Source organism: Amblyomma maculatum, chromosome 7 (assembly GCF_055883805.1).
Source record: "Amblyomma maculatum isolate TAMU_Amacu chromosome 7, ASM5588380v1, whole genome shotgun sequence".
Classification (NCBI taxonomy): Eukaryota; Metazoa; Arthropoda; class Arachnida; order Ixodida; family Ixodidae; genus Amblyomma; species Amblyomma maculatum.
The window spans coordinates 60,695,146-60,714,190 of record NC_139350.1 but is presented as its reverse complement, the minus strand read 5'-3'; the positions used below and the strand labels follow the sequence as shown (position 1 = coordinate 60,714,190).

The window sequence follows — 19,045 nt, the reverse complement described above, 5'->3', positions numbered from 1 at the left end:
TCACTGCTTGCAATGCAAATGGCATCGCAGTGTAGTAGCGCACCGCGCTGAGCTGTGACCCTTTAAAATGCAATGCGTTACAAGAAATTTCATCAGTGTTTTATCGTACTTCATGCTGTTTAGTGTTGAAAACTGGATATAGAGTGATTGCACTCCCCTTGACCGAACGACGAGGCGGCGGTAACAGAGCAACGCTGAAAGCACGCCTCTCTGTCGCTGAGCCCCATCGCTCCGTGCAGTGTGCACCACAGGCAACGACAAGCGTTGGCGGCAGCATCGCGTGACGGATCGCTAGGGGTTGCCGCCTCATGCGGTTACCACTTAATGAGTAATTGTTTTCATTATACAAAAAATGTATAAACTTAAAATACTTATGCAAGAATTCCAAACCTGATTTTTACTATATTTTTGGTGCAATAAATAATGACCAATCTTTACGTCCTAATTTTTGAAACATACAAGTAACGCGAGGACGAGTTATACCTACCTTGCTACGATATCACAAAGGGTATACTAGCGGGACTCTAGATGTAATGGTGCATACTGGAGACTGTATCATCAAGACCTCAAAATTGCTTTTAGAACGTGGAAAACATTCTTTCACATGCATCAGCTTTAGAAGAAACAACAAAGAGTGCTGGCTGAGCCAAATTCTAAAATTGCAAGGGGACACCACCTACAACCTTTAGGAGCACTAAAGACAATCAAATCACTTACACATTTAGAGGGTCAATCCTGTGGACAAACTGAAGTTGACCAGCATTTACAAGATTACTTCATTCCAATACTACTCTTACTTAAGATAGTGCTTTTATAAGAAAAAACAGGCCGCACAGTGAAATACGGGTGACACCATCCCAGGCTAATTCTGCATAATCATCTTGCCTTGGCACCAATTTTTCAGCGCAGATCCAAGAGACTATGCCACATCACCATTCCCATAGAAACAGTGGCAACCAGTCTATTTTTCAGTGTATGCATCTCGACTTCAAATAGAGTGGCTTATTGCCTGACAAGCGTTTAACATATCCAGAATGAGCTAAAGAGAATTTTTACTGGCAACCATAGCAGGGCAAGGTTGGCCTCAGTGACACTTTAAAGTGAATGTCGTAGGTACTACTACATAAGGATGGCCTGACAATGCACGACTGATAAGCCATGCAGACATGATATATACATATATATTAGTGCACATATATTAGTGAACCGATTAGTGAACATATATACCCAAGCAAGCGGAGGGTGGGTCAGCTGTCAATGTAGCTCAGTTGGAAGAGCATTGGACGCGACATTCGGAGGTCATGGGTTTGACTCTCACCATTGGCGCGTTGTTTTTCCTTCCGCTTTGCATTTAATGTTTTTTATTCCAATAATTACCATAAGACAAATTCCTGTAAACGCCAACAGTATAAACATAAAAAAAGAAACCCAACGTTTGCCTTGCACTCGTAGACTGTTCGCTCATGTAAATATATATATATGCATATATTTTTTTTTTCTTTTCCCTGATGTAGGTCATTTTGTGCACTTACAGTGCTTCACTCACACCATCAAGTTACATACTCACCATTTCTTCTCAGCCAGTGCTCCACTCAGAACAGCATTTGAAATATACCTACCAACTTCTGCTTATATCAGCTTTTCTTTCTAACCACAAAGATAATGTACCAAACAGGCAAATCAGAACCAACAGTTACTACTGTTGGTTTTGATTTGGCTGTTTGGTTTGCTTCTTTGAGCCACAGTTCCCAAACATCAATCCCTCCACCGTGCAGACAGGAAGCATGCTCGAGATCTGCTCGCACCGTTGGCCTGCTCCTTGCCAAAGACGATGGCCTTGGCATTGATGCAGGTCAGTGAGTGGAGAAGCGGATCCGACTTGAGGTTGGTGTTGACCAGAGCTGCCACAATGCCCACTTTGGACATGCCCAGCCAGAGCATCACAAACTCTGGCCTCGAGTCCATGAACACAGCCACCTCATCACCAGGCCTCAAGCCTTGCTGTAGAAAGCAGTTGGCCACGCGGTTCGTGAAGTCATCCACCTGCGAAGGGATAGCCATGTGGCAGAAAGAGCCAGCTAGCCATACTCAAAGCTCTGTGGATCTTGACTAGCAAATATTTCCTTCTGCCTGCCGCAACATGGGGCTTAAAACACTGAATGACTTCCCTGCAGTGATGATGCAGAAATGGCACAACACATTAAAATTGCTGCCTTTTAGACAGACCAGCTCTTGTTGCCAACAAGTTTCTTCCATTTACACTTTGGTTAACACAAGCTGCAGCTCAGAAGGAAATTAGTAGGTGCCGTTTCAATGTAAACATGAAATGTCTTTGCAAGGAAAGGCTCTGTCCAATTTGATAAAACATGATGATAAAACGATAATGGCTGGCAATGGCTGAAGAACAAAACCCTGTAGCAATTCGACCAGTTTTCTGGCCCAACATCATCCCTTAAAATTATTAGTTCCGGTCCTAGAATGTAGCTGTGCTGCTTGGAATCCCCAGAACCTAGCTATAGTTAAAACATTCGAATCTGTACAACCAAAGACTGCTTGTTTTATAGCTTGCTAATATGGTAAAGATTTCTTGCCTCTTTCTGTCTGCTGACTTTGCTCACATAATTGTGCTGAATGTATTTCTTACACACACAGACTCTCCTTAATTTCAATCATATAGAAACTACTTAAGGTCGTGTAAGCCAAACAAGCTATCATTAATTATGTGTTTGAAGTTATTGCACTGACATGAGCAAGTCGAATTTTTTTTTCCCACCTACCCAGGAAATTCAGAACTCATTTCTTATCTGAGGCTTTATTTCAAGTTTGTGTTGTTATTGGAAGTGTCGCTAACTCCCCAAACTCGAATTATCTCATTGGTGGAAGTGCCAGAACCGGAAGCGGTAGTCACATCTGGTTCTGGTGTGTCCTGCAATCAGACGACTCAAGATCGGGGAGGCGGCGACGCTTTCGATAATGACGCAAGCTCAGAATATGGACCCTGTGCTCTGTCTTTGAAGGAATATTGAAATGCTACTGAGCATTGTTTCTCTGTACTCTTAAGCAACTTTCGTATGCTGCTGATCATGAGTTTGCCCTTCCAAGTTCCTTCTAAGCCTCCCTACCCTCTGCCCTCACCCATCACAGCCACATGCAAGGCTGCAGCATGCAAAAATAAAAAATAAAGACAGTTTGTAAGTTGCATCAGCCAAATGCTACACTTTCAACAGGCACCCTCCTTTCTCATTCATTTCCACAAACTAGAATCCTTCGCCATTTGATCATGCAACATCTTGCACAGTATTCAAGGGTCACTGCCGCTGAACACCAGCATAAGAAGCATCAGCTCAATATATATGCAACACAAGTTGTCATCAGTCAGCCCTTCCACAGACTTCCTTTCTACAGATAATTTCAGATTCAGGACAGTATCAGCAACAGACTGTTTCTGTGCACCTTGAAACAGCTCCACCCAAAAGAAGAGCTTGGAGGCAGCACACAGAAAGCTCATACGGGGAGCTGCGACTTAGGACAAAACGTTCTCATCACTGCTAACAAATTTTCTGATGGCAGTTCACCATAGGAAGACACAGCAAGAGATGTGTGACCATCCTCGGCACACCAAGAATGGCAGGTGCAAATTACGGAAAAACAGGGTCCACTAGAGCATAAGAAAAATTGTGCTCACCTGCTTGAAGGTCCACCGATTGTGCTCCATGATGAAGCACACCTTGTCCATGTTCTTGTTGACCACCGATTGGAACACCATGGGCACCGTCCGATTGGCTTTGAGGCATGATTTAAAGTATAGGCTCGTCTTAGTGATCCGTATCAGGCCGCTGCACAAAGAGGAGGCAACCTCTGAAAACACAGCCTGACACCACAAACTTGCAATTCAAGGCAAATAAGCAGCACAAATGTATTGTGCACATCAGTAGCACAACCTTTTACCCAAGTCAGCTTGGATAAGAAAAGCTATAAGACCCTACTCACAGAGGATACATATTTGCCATATTAAAGTTCTTCAATTTAAGCAACATCTGTATGCAGCACTTTCGGGTCCAGTACGACATGCGCACTGCATGTAGCAGGAAATACTAGAGAGCTTTACTAATGAGTTTAGTAAAAAATAGCAGCACCATTTTTTTCATATCTGTTTCAATCCTGAAATTTGGTAGCATACAACCAACATTTCCGGTGCTTTGTTCTAGTTAAAGTGTTGAGCATGTAAAAAAATAATGAAGACAAACTACAGTGCTGTTCACAGGAAAACCACGTCCAGCATACTGGACACTGTGATATACTTCACTAGGAACTGCACAAAATCTTCTTTGCTTGCTCAGACAGCATAGCTTTAGGACAGTTAATTGGTATGAGTTTGTTTGCGTGTTGCACGCAAATGAGTCGAAGTTATTTCCCTCACTTGGGCCCTTCGTGCTGCGTGGCAGTCTCTTCTTGGAAGGCATTCTCTAGGCAGCCTCATTATGGTGGCTAGAAAGAGCCTCATCTCCAATAAAAAGTTTTCATAAGGAAAATTATCTTGATCGAAATATATTACTCGCCTTTTTCAGGAAGCCGACAAAGTGGTTTTTATTTCAGTGGAAACTGTTTTTACTCTTTTCGCTGTTTTTTCTTAAGTACAGCCAGTACAGCATGCTGGACGCTGGATCGAAATGAGCCACTACCTTACTGATTTACATGCGGACTTTCTTTTCTTCGTTACACATAATGTATGCATAATGGTCCGGACGTTTTGGAAACGATAGATAGACACTTAAATACGCCCTCAAAGCGATGAACCATTTTCCCTGGAGGACGTGCGTGCGGCGATCTAAAACCATCTCCGTTGCTAAGCCCATGCATGCATCGCGCGAAAACAAGCGCATCTCTGTTGCCGGCCTGCATGTGGCCCGGGGAAAGACGGGTGAATGCAGTGGGGACATTGCACAGCATGCTTCGCTGTAGAGCATCCGCAGATGACGCGTCGATCGCGGCCTACAGGAGGCTGGGAATCATCCCGGGCAGCCTCGAGCAGCTGCAGGCGGGAATTCTGCGTGCTCCTCGCCAGGTAGTACGCGTGTGACATGAACACTCCGTAACACTTCGTGTGTGCTACCAGGGACGTTTCCTGCCAGGCGCCTCACCCCGGCAGCTTGTGCAGTGCATCGCGATCAGTCTGCGACATAACGCGTTGTGTGACCGCTCGCGCGCAGACGTTTTGAATGTGGACAGTGAATGGACCACACTCAAATGCGCGCGAGCGACGCGAACTCATTTATCTTTCGCATTTTGTAAATTATGTACAAAGCTCCCCGGTCGTGTCCAATTACTATTATCGCTCCTCTCTGTACTTCTCGCCGATATCCTCTTCTTTCTGCCAACCGCAATGCATGCCGCGGCCGGCAACGCTATTTTCCTACTTCTCTGTTTATGTTTAATTAAACCACTACATGCCTACATGCACTTAAATATGAGGCACCGGCCCGAAGGTATATAACACAACCTTGCGCTAAAATAGCAGCGTAAAACAGCGGGCTTATTTTTAATCCACTGCAAGGCTGAAAAAAAAAAGAAAAAAAAAACACGAAAGACCACTGCCGTGCGGCGGGAGAGGGAGCCACCTACAAACCTTGGACGCCCCCGTCAGTGCAGCAGACGTACAGATAAACACGTGCGTTCCCGGGGGATGGGGGATCACCACCGAACACGCCCGAGGCGAGGAGAGCGCCTTTGTTGCCTTTGTTTTTTCCTCGAGTCCAAAAGAAAAAACCAGTTTGCTGACAGCTAGTTTTCACTCTTTCCATGTTTGCTACATCCCCCCCCCCACCTCCCTCTCTCTACCGCTTTACTCGCTTCACGGCTGAGAGGTGTGGCAAGTTAGTGGCAAGGAGGTCAAACTTCGGCGCGGATTCCGACGCTTCCCTCTACCGGCGACCGCTTCGCGCGCACGTCATGTCGGTAGCTGTTCCGCAAAAGAACCGAGAGGAAAAAGCTGTAACATAGCTCTTTTTTATTTTTTATGCAGATACGCCGAGGAGCGGAGCAGTGATATTTATTATAATAAGCTTAAAACGCGCGATACGTTGTCTATAGGCGCGCTAAGCGGAAAAACGACAAAAAAAAAAAAAAAAAAAAAAAGCCTGCTAGCAGTGATAGCAGTCTGGTTCATTCAAAGACTGTTCAGTTAATATGCATTCAGCCGACATACAGATACGGAACGACGGGATAAATTTTGGAAAAGCTGATTTAGAACTTGGTGGATTTTGATTAGTCTTCTAATATTGAGCAGAGACCCCAGTGGTGGTGGCTGGTATGGGAGGAAAGAAAGCCTGTTGGAGCACCGCACAGACATCGATATGCATATTTCCGTATCTTGGGAGCTCCTTGGACGTATGCAATATTTAGCAATACGAAAGCAACCCAAATCAGCGCCACAAGGACTCCAAAGATTACAGCAACTGACGTACACCACTTATATAACGTACAATTGACTGTGAATGTATATAACGTACAATCAACTGTGAATGTGGCGCCAGTCACATGGGATGGTATTTTCAACAACAGAAAAAAAAAAATTGGCTGTGTTTATCCCTGGTTAAACCGGGTTGAATTGCATTAGCAATACCTCCATGGCTGCGCTTATGGTTCAGCATGTAGTGTGCCTCATGGTGTAGCCTGAGATGTTTAGCTATGATAAAGACATGTCACACACAAATGAACGACTAGTCTTCTTTGCCTTTTTTTTTTTTTAGTCCGTGTCCCCTGGCAGGAGCTGCCAACTTGGGTATCTCGTTTCACATGGGTCGGTTATGTCAGATTCAGCCTGCTAGGACCCTGGCATTCACGTTATCCCCATAGGCCACTAAGGCACGTTCATACGGCTTGGTTAAAGCCGTATTCGGCTCGGCTGCGGCTCAAGGTTAAACGTGGCCCTTCCCGGGACTACGCGACGGGCTGAAACCTGACGCAGTATTGCCAAAGCAATAAAAGAAGAAAAAAAAAAAAAAACGTGTCCTACCACGACCGACGATCCGTGGATGAACGTAATAAGCTGGGTCCACCCTAATCCGCGCAGTGGCGGGTCGCTGCCCCCTCATGTACTACTAACCCTGGGCGCTGCAGGCACGCGGTGGCATAAGCCACGCTACCCGAGAGGCGGTCGCGCGAGCCGACGAAGCGCGCAGGAAGTTGTCGCCCATGCGCTTACCGGGGAGGGGTGCACCTTTGGGGGCGAATCCCGTGGAAGGAGGCGGCGGCACTATTCCAAAGGAAAGCCGCCACACCACTCGAGGCGAACTTACCTGCGGACGCCCGCTGAACAGGGCTGCGCACGTGTTCGTTCGTGCGCATTCCACAAGCGGCCCACCGCCTCACGAATTGGACAGAGAAGGCTCACCAACGGAACGAACTCACAACGAACTCACAGCGTTCCAAACACCGCAACACGAGTACGTGTTCGCACGCTCTCAAACCACGCACGGGAGCGAAGACGAAACGCACCAGCGAAGGGGGAAGACACGGAGAGGCAGCTTTCGGCCACGTTGCCGAGCGCCGCTTTTCTGCGACGGTCGCAGATTAGTGAGGAGTCGACTCGTAGTTACTCATTAGCGATAGCTAAGCGCCAGCACAAACTGGAAAAAAAAAAAAAAAAGACACGAAGGAAACGATCAGAAGCAACCTAGTGATACCAGTGTCCAAACGAAGCCAGCGTGACAGTCAGCGAATGCGGCACCCACGAACTTCGCCGTTGAATCTGCCCCACAAAAATGGCGTCGTCGTTACTATATTTACTAGTGCTACACCAGCGACCCAGAAGAAAAGAATGCAGACCCCATATGTGGATTTTATGGTAGTGGATTGAACAATGTTCGGCAAAACTCGGGAATGAGGAAAGAACCGAACGAATGTAGTCCTACGCTAATGACGATCTTCAAGAGATTCGCAAGTCGACTGTGCCGACGCGTCACTGGTTTCCCTGCAGTGCGCAAGGATGCTCTTCGAGGAACCGAGAGGGGCCGAGGAACGCCCACGGAAACGTGGGGACCTGTGCGACCTACATATCTAGAGCGCCTCCTATAGCGCCTTAAAGTGAAACGAGCGCGCGCCACATCAGTGGTGCGTAGGGTTGCGGTCAAGAAGCGAAACGAGTGTGGAATCGGAACTTTCGTTAGGACAGGAACCGCACACCGCTAAAAACGCCGAGCGAGCGACTCTCGCTGCGTCAAGAGTCCACAAACAACGCCTGCAGACAGATTTTGGCCCACGAACCCCAGGAGGTGCAGAGCAGCACACTTGCTTCGGCACGTAGATTAACTATCATAATTACTAAGAGTGGAGCTGGGAGTGGATTTTCTGGCAACAGGTCACCTTTACGTCTGCCAATATTGCTGAAGCCAAGTGCGCAATGCGAGTTTTCAGGCATGGCCGCTTGGTCAAGTTTTTACACTGCCGCCGAGTAGCGAACTGCGTCTTTCGTCCATTTGACGCAAAGACGGCATCCTATTAATAAGAGGCCCCATTCATTCGCGTGCCTAGTAAGGAAGCGACTGCTGAAAAGATGCGGTCGGGGCAGGTCAGAGTGACATCGTTAGGGTAGAGACGTACGTTTAGCGCGAAAAAGGGCGCGCCGACGCAAACGGCTACGCCCCAAGGCACATGGGAGATTGGCACGATGGCAATGCACCGTCGACTACCATTGTTCGCTGAGCAGCTTGTTTACAAGAGGCCGCCGCACCATCGACGCCACATTTAAACGGGAACGCCCGCGAGGATCACGTCGGAACGAAAGCACTCGGCAAAGTGTTTGCAATCTGTCACAGCGGCGCCCGTCGCACACCAGAGCTTAGGTAGAAAGAAAATCCGAGAGCGTCTTTGCCCGATGCACCGGTGAAGTGCAGTGCGCCTCTGTCAGCAGCAGCCTCGTTTCACATTTTTGTATACCTGTGTTGCGCGCGTTGTCTGTCGCCGCGACGGGTTTTCGGGCACGCAGGGCGGCCTCACGAGGCGCACGGGACCGTGACGCGGGTCCTCGAAGAGACGCTATCGGGCAGCAGAAGAGCATTGCGGCCGGCCTCGGTGGTCTCGGGGCAGCCAAGTGAGACACCTGACTCGCCGAACTGCGGAGCCGATCGATCACAGGCAGCAGAAGACGCGAAAGGAGGGACGGGACACACGTGCGCGCGACGGAAAGACACGCCAGCGACGACAGCTACGCTCCCGGGCCTCTTCAGTAGGGCGGTTTTTATGCCGGGATGTAGAGTCGTGCTCAAAAGTCGAGAAACCACGCGAACCGCTACGATGGCTGCTTTCCTGTATAAAAAGAGTCGCCTGACAAAAGTGCTCGGGCAAGCACATAATAGAAAGAGGGGTGTCCTAAGAAAACGCTCGCTGCCATGCGGCTGTGTCAAATCTCGTGATCTCTCCACTTTTGCGCATGACTGTACTCTCTCACAACTGCGAGCCACTTCTGGTGACTACATTGAGGGCATCGTTTGTTTTCCATGCAAGCGCTTTTTTTTTTTTCTTTATCTCTCTCTCTCTCTCCGTGCGAGCGTCTGAACACAGCGGGAAAACACTGGCAGGGTTCACATGCGCGCCGGTCATCTGGACGGGCGACACATGGGCCCTTCTACGGATGGGCCCAGGACTAGAATGCAACGAACTGTTCGCTCATCAGTTAGTCCAGTCTCCGAAATCAGCAGCGGCCATACCCAAACCCTCAAGAGGCGAATGTCAGCGAGACAGCCGACGCCTTACAATGCAGAAAGCGTTGACGGGAATGCCCCAGCCACGACGTTGAATGGCTTAGTCACGTCTCCGAGAGGTTAGAACGAAAGCGAATATAAAGCACCGTGCACAGCTCCCAACATAGGAACAAGGACAGGCAGGAAATACCGCTCTGACCATCACCATAAAGTCGGTGTACCGTCATGCAGATCTAAATGCTTCTCTCAATCATTCCTGCCGCGAAATTCACGCGGCTGGAACCACCTTAAAGCAGAAATCGTTGGCATAGTAAATTATGAGCAGTTCCCGAAGCGCTCGCCAACACTGAATATTCAGGTGCTTTTGTGACGGCTCGCGCGCGTACACGACCGTGACTCATGCGCACTGCTGACCGCGCCATGCCGGTGTCGAGTGGCCCAACTCTAGGCACGCCCATATATGGTATTAACGGGACGAAAATCTGCCCATATATGGACAGCCACTGACTACTCCCCTGGGACGGGACCTGCGAAAGGGCGTAATGGTGAAAGTCGCGGGGGAGCTAACAAAGGCAGCCGACGGCCGCGGAAACAGGTCAACCCGTGAAAAGGAGGCACAATGGAACGAAAGGGCTTAAAAGAGAAGGCGAACGGGTGAGCGGGAGGGGGGGGGGGGGGGAGTGATCGCAGGCAGCGGACGAGACAGTCGAACAGAAGACGAACAGGGCAGAAGAGCTGGGGCTGCGCTACGACCTGCGAGCCCGGAGTCTAGCCGCCGTTCAAGTTCAGCCCCTGTTATCCTGCCTCTACACCTGGCAGCTCATCCCACCGCCAGCTGGAAACGAAAGAAACAGCGGCAGCCCTCGGAATTCAACCACCTGGCCATGACGAACACCGAGCCTTTCTTCGGAGCCCGTGCAGCATCACGTCGACGCAGCAACGCGGCCCAGTGACGGCGCGTCGTAAGCGAAACTGAGCCAGTTGTTTTAATTAAATATGTTAAAAACTAAATCCCGAGAGTGTGCCTCCATCTCCTAATGCCCAGTGTGGACCCAGGACCACTTAAAACTCGAGTCATCACACTGTAAATTTCACGCAACCACTCTATTCCTTCCCTCCGTTTTGCTTTTTTTTTTTTTAACCACTCCATTATGAAGCATCTCAGGGGCATAATAAATATTCCTCAGAGGAGTCCTTCCTGAGGCCAAAAGGAAGAACGAGCCACTCCCGAATGCCTTCAGATCCAGGAACTCTCTCTCTCGCGGACGAAAGAGGAAAAAGTTGGCCACGCGCCGAGGACCCGGACGTCACAGACGTGAGTGACAGGTTTCGCGACCCACAGCCGCACAGCGACAACGCGGCGACGCCGGTGGAAAGATGATTGAGAAGGCTGCCCCGCCTCGCGCTTCCGACCGCTGGGTTTTCCCCCCCTCTCCAATGATGCGACAAGTGTGCCGTCGGTGACTTGCCTGAAGGCGCAACACGAACGACGACGCGCAGCCGAGTTGGCAGCTGCTACTTTCAAACAGGCGAATCTGGGCAGCTAGATTCTACACGGAAACGACCCGCCTAGGCCTCAGTACCAAACCGCCTATCACGCGTTTTCATTTGCTCTTAGGCTGTTCAAACTCCGCGATAGAGTTAACGGAGTATTCGCCGCGTAAAACACAAAGGCTGCGGGAGGGGGTGGTGGGGAGAGTGCCCTATTTCGACCCTGTTTCAGTGAAGTGCCAAGGTTGCAATTCGATGCGCTCCCGTTTTTCTACCCAGTTTCTCTCTCTCTCTCTTTCTTTTTTTTTTTTTTTGGGGGGGGGGGGGGGGGGGCGAGAATGTGCCAGGTCAAGAACGACATCGCCGTATATAGTGCGACGCGCTGAAAGCCGAGACTGAATCCCGAGAAAGAAGTACATTGTGCGCGCGCTCAACCGTAGCCGGTGCGCCAGATCGGGCGACAGGCAAAGTGCACTAGGAAAAAAAAAAAAAAAAAAGTGTGTGCGTGTGTGTGGAGGGGGGGGGGGTGGGGGGGGGCAAGCCTCACCCTACCTCGTATATGTCTTCTTGAACCGAAAAGGGGGGGGAGCAGCAGTGCAAATCGAATGCGTGTTTTATCCGAACTTGGTCAGTCGTTATGCCTGAACTCTAATCGAATTACGAATACTTTCGGCAAGTTCCTCTCGCAGAACAACCGAGTAAACCCCACATACTGTCCACGTACTGCATCCCGCTCTTCCTGGCGGGATGATCTGCTACCGCTAACCCAGCTAAGCAGCCCAGGCTTCATCGAGCGGGCAAAGCAAGAAGCGGAGGCCAGAGTTTTTCACCTTCCTCATTCGGATCACACAAATCGTGCGCGATTGCATAAGAAATCCCACACTTTCTGGACGTCACGTAGGCTAGGAAATCGCGGGTGCAAATTAAAAAAAAAAAAGCGTAAAAAGAAAACAGGCGGTGCCCCGCGCTGCACTGACAGATAAAGGAGCTTTACTGACAAAGTCATCGCTCGCGCCGTACTGCAGTTCCAAGAATGGTATCGCCAAGGAAACCACACGTGGCAACTCCAGATTAAAGTATAGGCGCAAAGTAGGCGCCCATGGGAAGCAAGGAGTGCTGCGCCAAATAAACGGGGGAGGGACTGGACATTGATCCCAGATATATAGTCGAAATCAAGAAGGAATGGGAAAGCGTGGGCACGTAACGCAAGGCAACCACGGGTCACAAGTGCATGTGACAGATTCACGCGAAGAAGCAGGGGGCAGCAGAAGGTTAGGTGGACGGATGAGATCAAGAAGTTCGCAGGGGTCAAGTGGATGCAGCTAGCACAGGACCGATCGAGTTAACTGTCGAGAACTTCGGGCGAGTCCTTTGGTCTTCAGTGAGTGTAGTCGGGCTGATGGTGAGACACTCAGTGACCCAACTCGATGCGACGAGAGTAGCTATGGATGGATGGGTGGATTAATGATACGAGTGTCCCATTTGTACCGGGGCAGCTGCCGTACGCGATAGCGCATTTTTTTTTTATTTATGTTTTTTTGGTGCGCTACAGGAAAATAGGCAGACACTGCTTGGACCCATAGCCAGCGGCTAGTAAAGGGTCCAATGGAAAAAGTTCATAGGTTGCAGGCACCCAATCGTCAAAGTTAGAGACATCAGAAGCAGTAACTTTACAATAAACATAACAAAGTTAGTTATCGCTTATACATTCGTAAAACTACCAATGAAGAGAAGAAAATATAAACTAAAACCTCACAAATCAAACAAAAGCGCGTAGAACTTATACAAGAATTAAAGCAAAGAAAGATGAATGCATAATGTCACCACACTATAACAATACATAATGTCACATGTCGCGGAGAAATAACGCATCAGATACAATACAGGTATACGTAGGGGTTACATGGGTAATACCAGGCGAACAATGTAAGGTTACAGTAGGCAAATGCAAGTATGGACTCAAAGTGTTTCATTCATTTTAAAGTAGTATTCTTTTATTGCAATGGAAAAGTTCTTGGCAAGCTTTACGTCACAGGGTAGAGAATTCCAGATTTTGACGCCCGTAAACTGCAGCATACGCTCACCATAAACGTTTCTTTTTATGGGTAAATTAAAATTTCCGTAAGTGTGGCTTCGGGTTGCACGTGACGGGATGTTAAATATAGATATATCGAAGGGGAGGTTGTTACTTACTATTTTGTGGATACATTCAGCAGTGTTTTTCTGACGAAGCAGGTCAAAAGGCAGCACGCGTAGTTTAATAAATAGTGGTTTGCTGGGTCTAGAGTAGTCTGAAAACGAGATTATTCTGAGTGCTCGCTTTTGTGAACGTCTAATGGGTTCTAGGTAAGTATTGTACGTCCAACCCCACGACTCAATGCAGTATGACAGGTGAGTATGTACTAATGTGAAGTAAAGGACTCTCAGAATATTGACATCAAAATATTGGCGAAATTGACGAAGAGCATAGCAACCCGATGCAATCTTCGTGCAAATGGAGTCAATCTGATGTTGCCAATGTTAATGGTTATCTAGGGTCACTCCAAGGTACGTAAAGACAGTGGTTGGTTCAAGCTGGGTCTGACTGATAGTTAATCTAATATCACTCGAGTCCAGTGATTTTTTCCGTGAATGGAACAGTATGTATTTAGTTTTCTTAGTGTTCAATGTTAATTTGTTCGCGAGATACCAGTCTGCAATTTTTTTCAATTCTGTGTTTGCGATGCTTTCTAGTTCGGCCGCTCGCTCCGTCGAAAAGGCATCGCTGTGCGTTCCGAACGCGAATATCGAAATTGTGACGAAACTGTTCTTTGCGCAACTTCAAAGTGAAGTCATACCATTTCGCTGCTGTTCACTTTTTTTAACTTTCCATTACATTTCGATGCCTTATTTCTTGTGTAGATGTCGCATCGACAAGTGGGAGAGATACTGCGCCTTCCTTTCTTCAAAAAACAAACCAACTAAAGACATTAACTCTCTGCCAGTATCTCAAAGCTAAACCTCCAAGCAAAGCTATGCATGCCAAAGAGAGCTTCCGCGCGTCTTGATGGCTTTCGGCAGACTCGGCCAATTTTACGCGCACAGCTCGTTCCGTGGAAATAAGGGCGCCGTCGATTGTCGCGATCTCGCATTGCGCTACTACTATCGTTAAATATTACATTTGTGTTTCTAAGGACATTTACATTTCGATCAACTTTTAATCTCTCGAACCAGTATCTTTACGCCACATTTCTCCTTTTAAGAAACAAGCTTAGATGTTTTTTTTTTTCCCCGTGGCGTAGATTCATTCAAATTACAATTGCTTTCCGCAAAGCCTATAGGGCCCCCAGGATAGCATCTGTGCCTGCATAGACATCCGGATGGATACTGCCGCATTCTAGTAAAACATGCTCCACTGTTTCGACAGTTTAGCCGCACGGTGCGCGTGTATACCAGTGTTGAACAAACTTCTGTCGCGTTTCAAGAAGCCGTTATATATCGCTTGAAAGAGTGTAGAGCCCTGCCTCTTGAATTACGTGGCGGAAACGACGAAGTGCCGCCTAGAAGCCTGGTGGCAGACTCGCCAGCAGGGACAACAATGGAATGAAACTCCAAGAACCTGTTCTCCGTTTATTTCTGATCGTTATTTTCATCGCCTGATACAATACCCTACGATGCCCAAGTACACAGTGGAATGGCCGCAACAGCATCTAGCTAACGAAGAGGAAAAAGCGTGCGCAGTGCGCCAGCCCAGCTCAAAAGTCAGCGTCGTTCGTGCCATTTTTTTTTTCTTTTTTCTTTCCTCGTCCTCCTAATCAGTCCATCGCGAGGCTACTCTGTAAATCGTGGTTCACATACCTCCGGCCAGTCGAAAGCCCCCTCCATAAACTAACCCAGTCGTTCTCGATGCTGTCGTGACGCTGGGGCTATGGCGACCCGGCCTTCACTTGGTAGCGTGCAGAGACTCCGGGTTGAAGAGGGACTGAATCTTCGAAGTTGGTAAAATATGTACAAGCAGGTTTACTGGCACTTTGAGAAAACGTATTTACAAGAATATTTACATGAAGAAGAAGGGTACATCAGCAAAATGACAAGCGTTAAGAGTTCATAGCGAGAAGCGACTGGATGAGCCGTTTACCCAGGGCCCAGAGCGACATTTCGTGCTCTGCAGCGTCCTTAAAAACCCCCTATGTCCAGCCCCTCTCTGAAGATGCTGACCAACCAAATCCAGGGCACGCCCCTCAGGTATCGGCATCCAATCGAACACATCACTGCACTGATGGTCTGAAGCACTGACTGGTCCGGCATTCATTCGTTGGGCGTGATCACTTGTTGGCGGGAAAAGCTTGGGAACGGCGAGGAGAGGAGGTACATTTCTATTCTTCAGCAAAGAAACCACAGGCTGGTTCTGGGGGTTTTACTTCTCAGAAACCCGAGTGCACGTGGCGCCGCATAGGGCTCCCAACATGGTCCCTTTTCGACAATTGCAAATCTTTCCTGCATTCCCGGGAAATCACTTAATGGCCGTATGAGTCATGCTCTTCTCTTGTCCTGCACGTCAGCGGACATGTCACTCTGTCGTCTCCTTTGGATAGGAGGCATTCATCACTGGAGGATAGCACTTCTCGACTGGAAGGGTGAACAAAAGAAAGCACTTCCTGCTATTTCCCGCAGGGGGACGTTTCTTTGTGTTTTTCCAGACGTTCTCTTGACAGGGCCAATTTGGCATTTGCAGGTTGTCCACAAAGCAAAACATGCTTACAAAACAGGATTCCTGGAAACAGGCTCACTTAGAGCCAATGGACCATCACCACATATTCACAAAACTTTTCCATGCCCACAGGCGAACAATAGAGCGCGCAAATGCGGATGCTTGGTCGTAACAGCCTCCTCCCCCGCCAGAAGAGACTCGGAGGGCAGCAGCCGCAGCTGCTGCATGAAGAGACGACTTAATGGCCTGCACGTGAACGCTTGAAGCTCGCTGTTGCATGTCGCGTTGTCTTGATTGTTGTAGGCCAAATTGCTTGAGCTATCTGAAACTCAACCACATGTCGAAGCAAGCACTCGGCTCCCGTCTGAAGAGACCAGGTCAAAAGAAAACTGCCATTGTTGTTCGAGAAAAGCCCACTCTCAAGACGTTCAGGACCCACGTATGCCTCGAAAACCAAACGTGCTGCTTTACATAGTCATCTATATTCAAGCGCACGAAAAAAAAAAAAAAAAAACCTGATTATCAATTTGGATACATGGTGAGGAACATCTCGGACCGCTTAGAAAGAGCGGCTAAGCGCGTCCGCATTCCCATTTAACTTCCCCTTTTTGTATCTTATTTCAAAATTGTACTGCTGTAAAATCAAGCTCCACCTAAGAAGGCGACTGTTCTTCGATGTCGCAGTTTGCAGCCAAGCCAGGGGACAATGGTCCGTCTCTACGGTGAATTTGGCCCCTCCAAGATAGCACTGCAATTTTTGAATGGCCCATACAATGCAAGCGCATTCCTTCTCTGACGCGCAATAAGCCCTCTCTCTAGAACTCAGTTTTCTGCTCAAGTAGAGCACGGGGTGCTCATTACCGTCGTCATCTCTCTGGCAGAGAACAGCACCTAACCCTCGATCACTGGCATCACACTGGACCGTGAATTCTCGGCCATAGTCTGGAGCTCGCAATACCGGACGGCTAATCAGCACAGCCTTCAGGTTTACGAAGGAGGCTTCCTTTTGTTCGTCCCAGACTACATTTGTCGGTTCTGTCTTGCGGAGAGCGTCGGTCAGAGGGCTAGCCAAAGCTGAATAGTTAGGGATGTAGTGATTGTAGTACCCAGTCAGACCCAGGAATGCTCGAATTTCCGTCTTCGTGCTCGGCCGCGGGTAGTCTGCTACCGCAGAAATCTTAATCTCGCTGGGTTTCCTGAAACCTTGACCTACATTGTGACCCAAGTAGTCCACGGTCGCCCTTGCCAGGCAACATTTCTCGGCCTTTACGGTTAGTCCAGCTTGACGCAAAAGGCTCAGTACAGCTCTTAGATGTACCATATGGTCCGCCCATGAGTCGGAAAAAACCGCAATGTCGTCTAAATAAGGCACCGCGAATGTTTCACACCCCTTTAAAACCCTATCCATGAGTCGGGAAAAACAAAATGGAGCATTTTTGAGCCCGAAACTCATCATTGTTGGCTGGTAGCTGCCCGTCGGAGTGACGAAAGCCGCGTATCTGCTGGCGCGTTCAGTGAGCGGTACTTGCCAGTATCCTCGAGTAAGGTCCAGCGTAGTCACATATGCCGCTCTACTGACCTGTTCTACTCTCTCCTCAATATTCGGAATAGGATACACTTGATCCCTGGTGAGAGAATTTAGCTTTCGGTAGTCTACCACAGGCCTAGGGTCTTTACCTGGAGCTTCTACTAAGATCATAGGCGAAGCATAATCGCTTTCCGAGGGTTTTATTACTCCCAATTCCAGCATGCGAGTTACTTCCCTATCCAGAATTTCTCTTTGCCTTGGAGAAAATCGGTAGCACCTTGATCGCACTGGCACGTCTGAAGTCAGCTCAATATCGTGCTCAGTAAAATCAGTTCTGCCTGGCCTGTCCACGAAGCAGGCCTCAAACTCTGTTATTATCTCGCCCAGATCGGACAGCTGGGATTTCTTTAGTTCTCCTCTCTGCTCCGTCTTTTTGAGAAGCTCCTGAGCGTTGCTTCCTTTTCCGCTGAGGCAAATCAAGTTATCCCTCATCTCCTCGGGAAGGTTTAACGTTAGATTTACCACGGTTTGCTCCATAGCTAAGTCCTCTCGGTTTTCACTTAAAAGTCTCGTTAGATTACTAGACGCTGGCGGCAAGAGGTTACTCCCAAGGACGTCCTCATTCCGCGTCTCATCAAGCTCACTTTCAAGTTGACTTATTTGAGATACCTTGCTCTCAAAGTTTTCTGACCCACTGTCTTCCGCATCGACCACTGTTTTAGCTGTCGTTTCCTCCGCGGTGGATTTTTCTGGAATTAGCAGTGTAGCTAGTTCTCGCGCCTTTGAACGTGTTAAGGCTGGCACAACTCTGTCTCCGAAAAGGATGCCCCTCTTTCGCAGTAGCATATCCGATTTGTTGGAGAACAAATACGGATAGCACTTAGGAAGCTTTCCTGAAACGGCAGCCTCGGTTGTCAACTTGCCGAAAGGGCCCTCGATGACCACGTTCGCGATTGGCAAGCACACACTCTGTTCCTCCACTACCTGGCGGATCCACGCACACTGTCCTGTATAGTCGGAAGGCGACACATACCCCGGATGGACAACATCCATCGTTGCGGCCGAATCGCGCAGTACCTTGCAAGGCTTCCCGTTGACTACTAGGTCATGCATGTAAGGTTCCAAAAGCTGCATATTTTCATCGCAGTCACTGACATACGAGAGAACAAACTTTTCTTTCCGGCAGTTGACGGCAATGTGACCCTGATCATTACACCTAAAGCATGTGAGCGGCTTCCTAGCCCCAAGCTTGTTCTTTGTGTTCTGCGCGTTGGTCACTTCCCCACTTTTCTCACTGCCGTCCTTTCTAGGGCGTTTGCCTGAAGAAGCCTTCCTTTCTTCGTTTGCAAATCTAGCAAAGTGCCTTTTCTGACGGTTATTTACACTCAACTTGGGATTGCGGAGCCTATCCACTGCTGGGTTGCTGAATTGTCGGCGCGAAGCGTACTCCTCAATGACTTCGGCAGCTTCAGTTGCCGACTTAATGTCGCCTCGGTCCTGTAACCAATTTCTTTCTCTTTCTGGGAGGCAGCTATAAAACTGCTCCAAAAGAATTCGCTCGACTACAGCGTCCCTATCACTGTAGGAATCTGTGCTCTTTAGCCACTCGCCCAAATTTACTCTTAAATTGTACAG

The 19,045-nt window shown here is 48.5% G+C and overlaps 1 protein-coding gene across 1 annotated transcript in view; it reads right to left on the bottom strand.

The window, feature by feature from the left end:
* Positions 1 to 19,045, bottom strand: part of Fatp1 (Fatty acid transport protein 1) — a 127,447-nt gene that overhangs the window by 30,986 nt on the left and 77,416 nt on the right. The window contains exons 2-3 of the mRNA XM_084609133.1: positions 3,686 to 3,836; positions 1,806 to 2,043 (exon numbers count right to left, since the gene is read on the bottom strand). Coding sequence (XP_084465259.1) covers positions 1,806 to 2,043; positions 3,686 to 3,836 — 389 coding nt within the window. The remainder of the gene's footprint in view (positions 1 to 1,805; positions 2,044 to 3,685; positions 3,837 to 19,045) is intronic.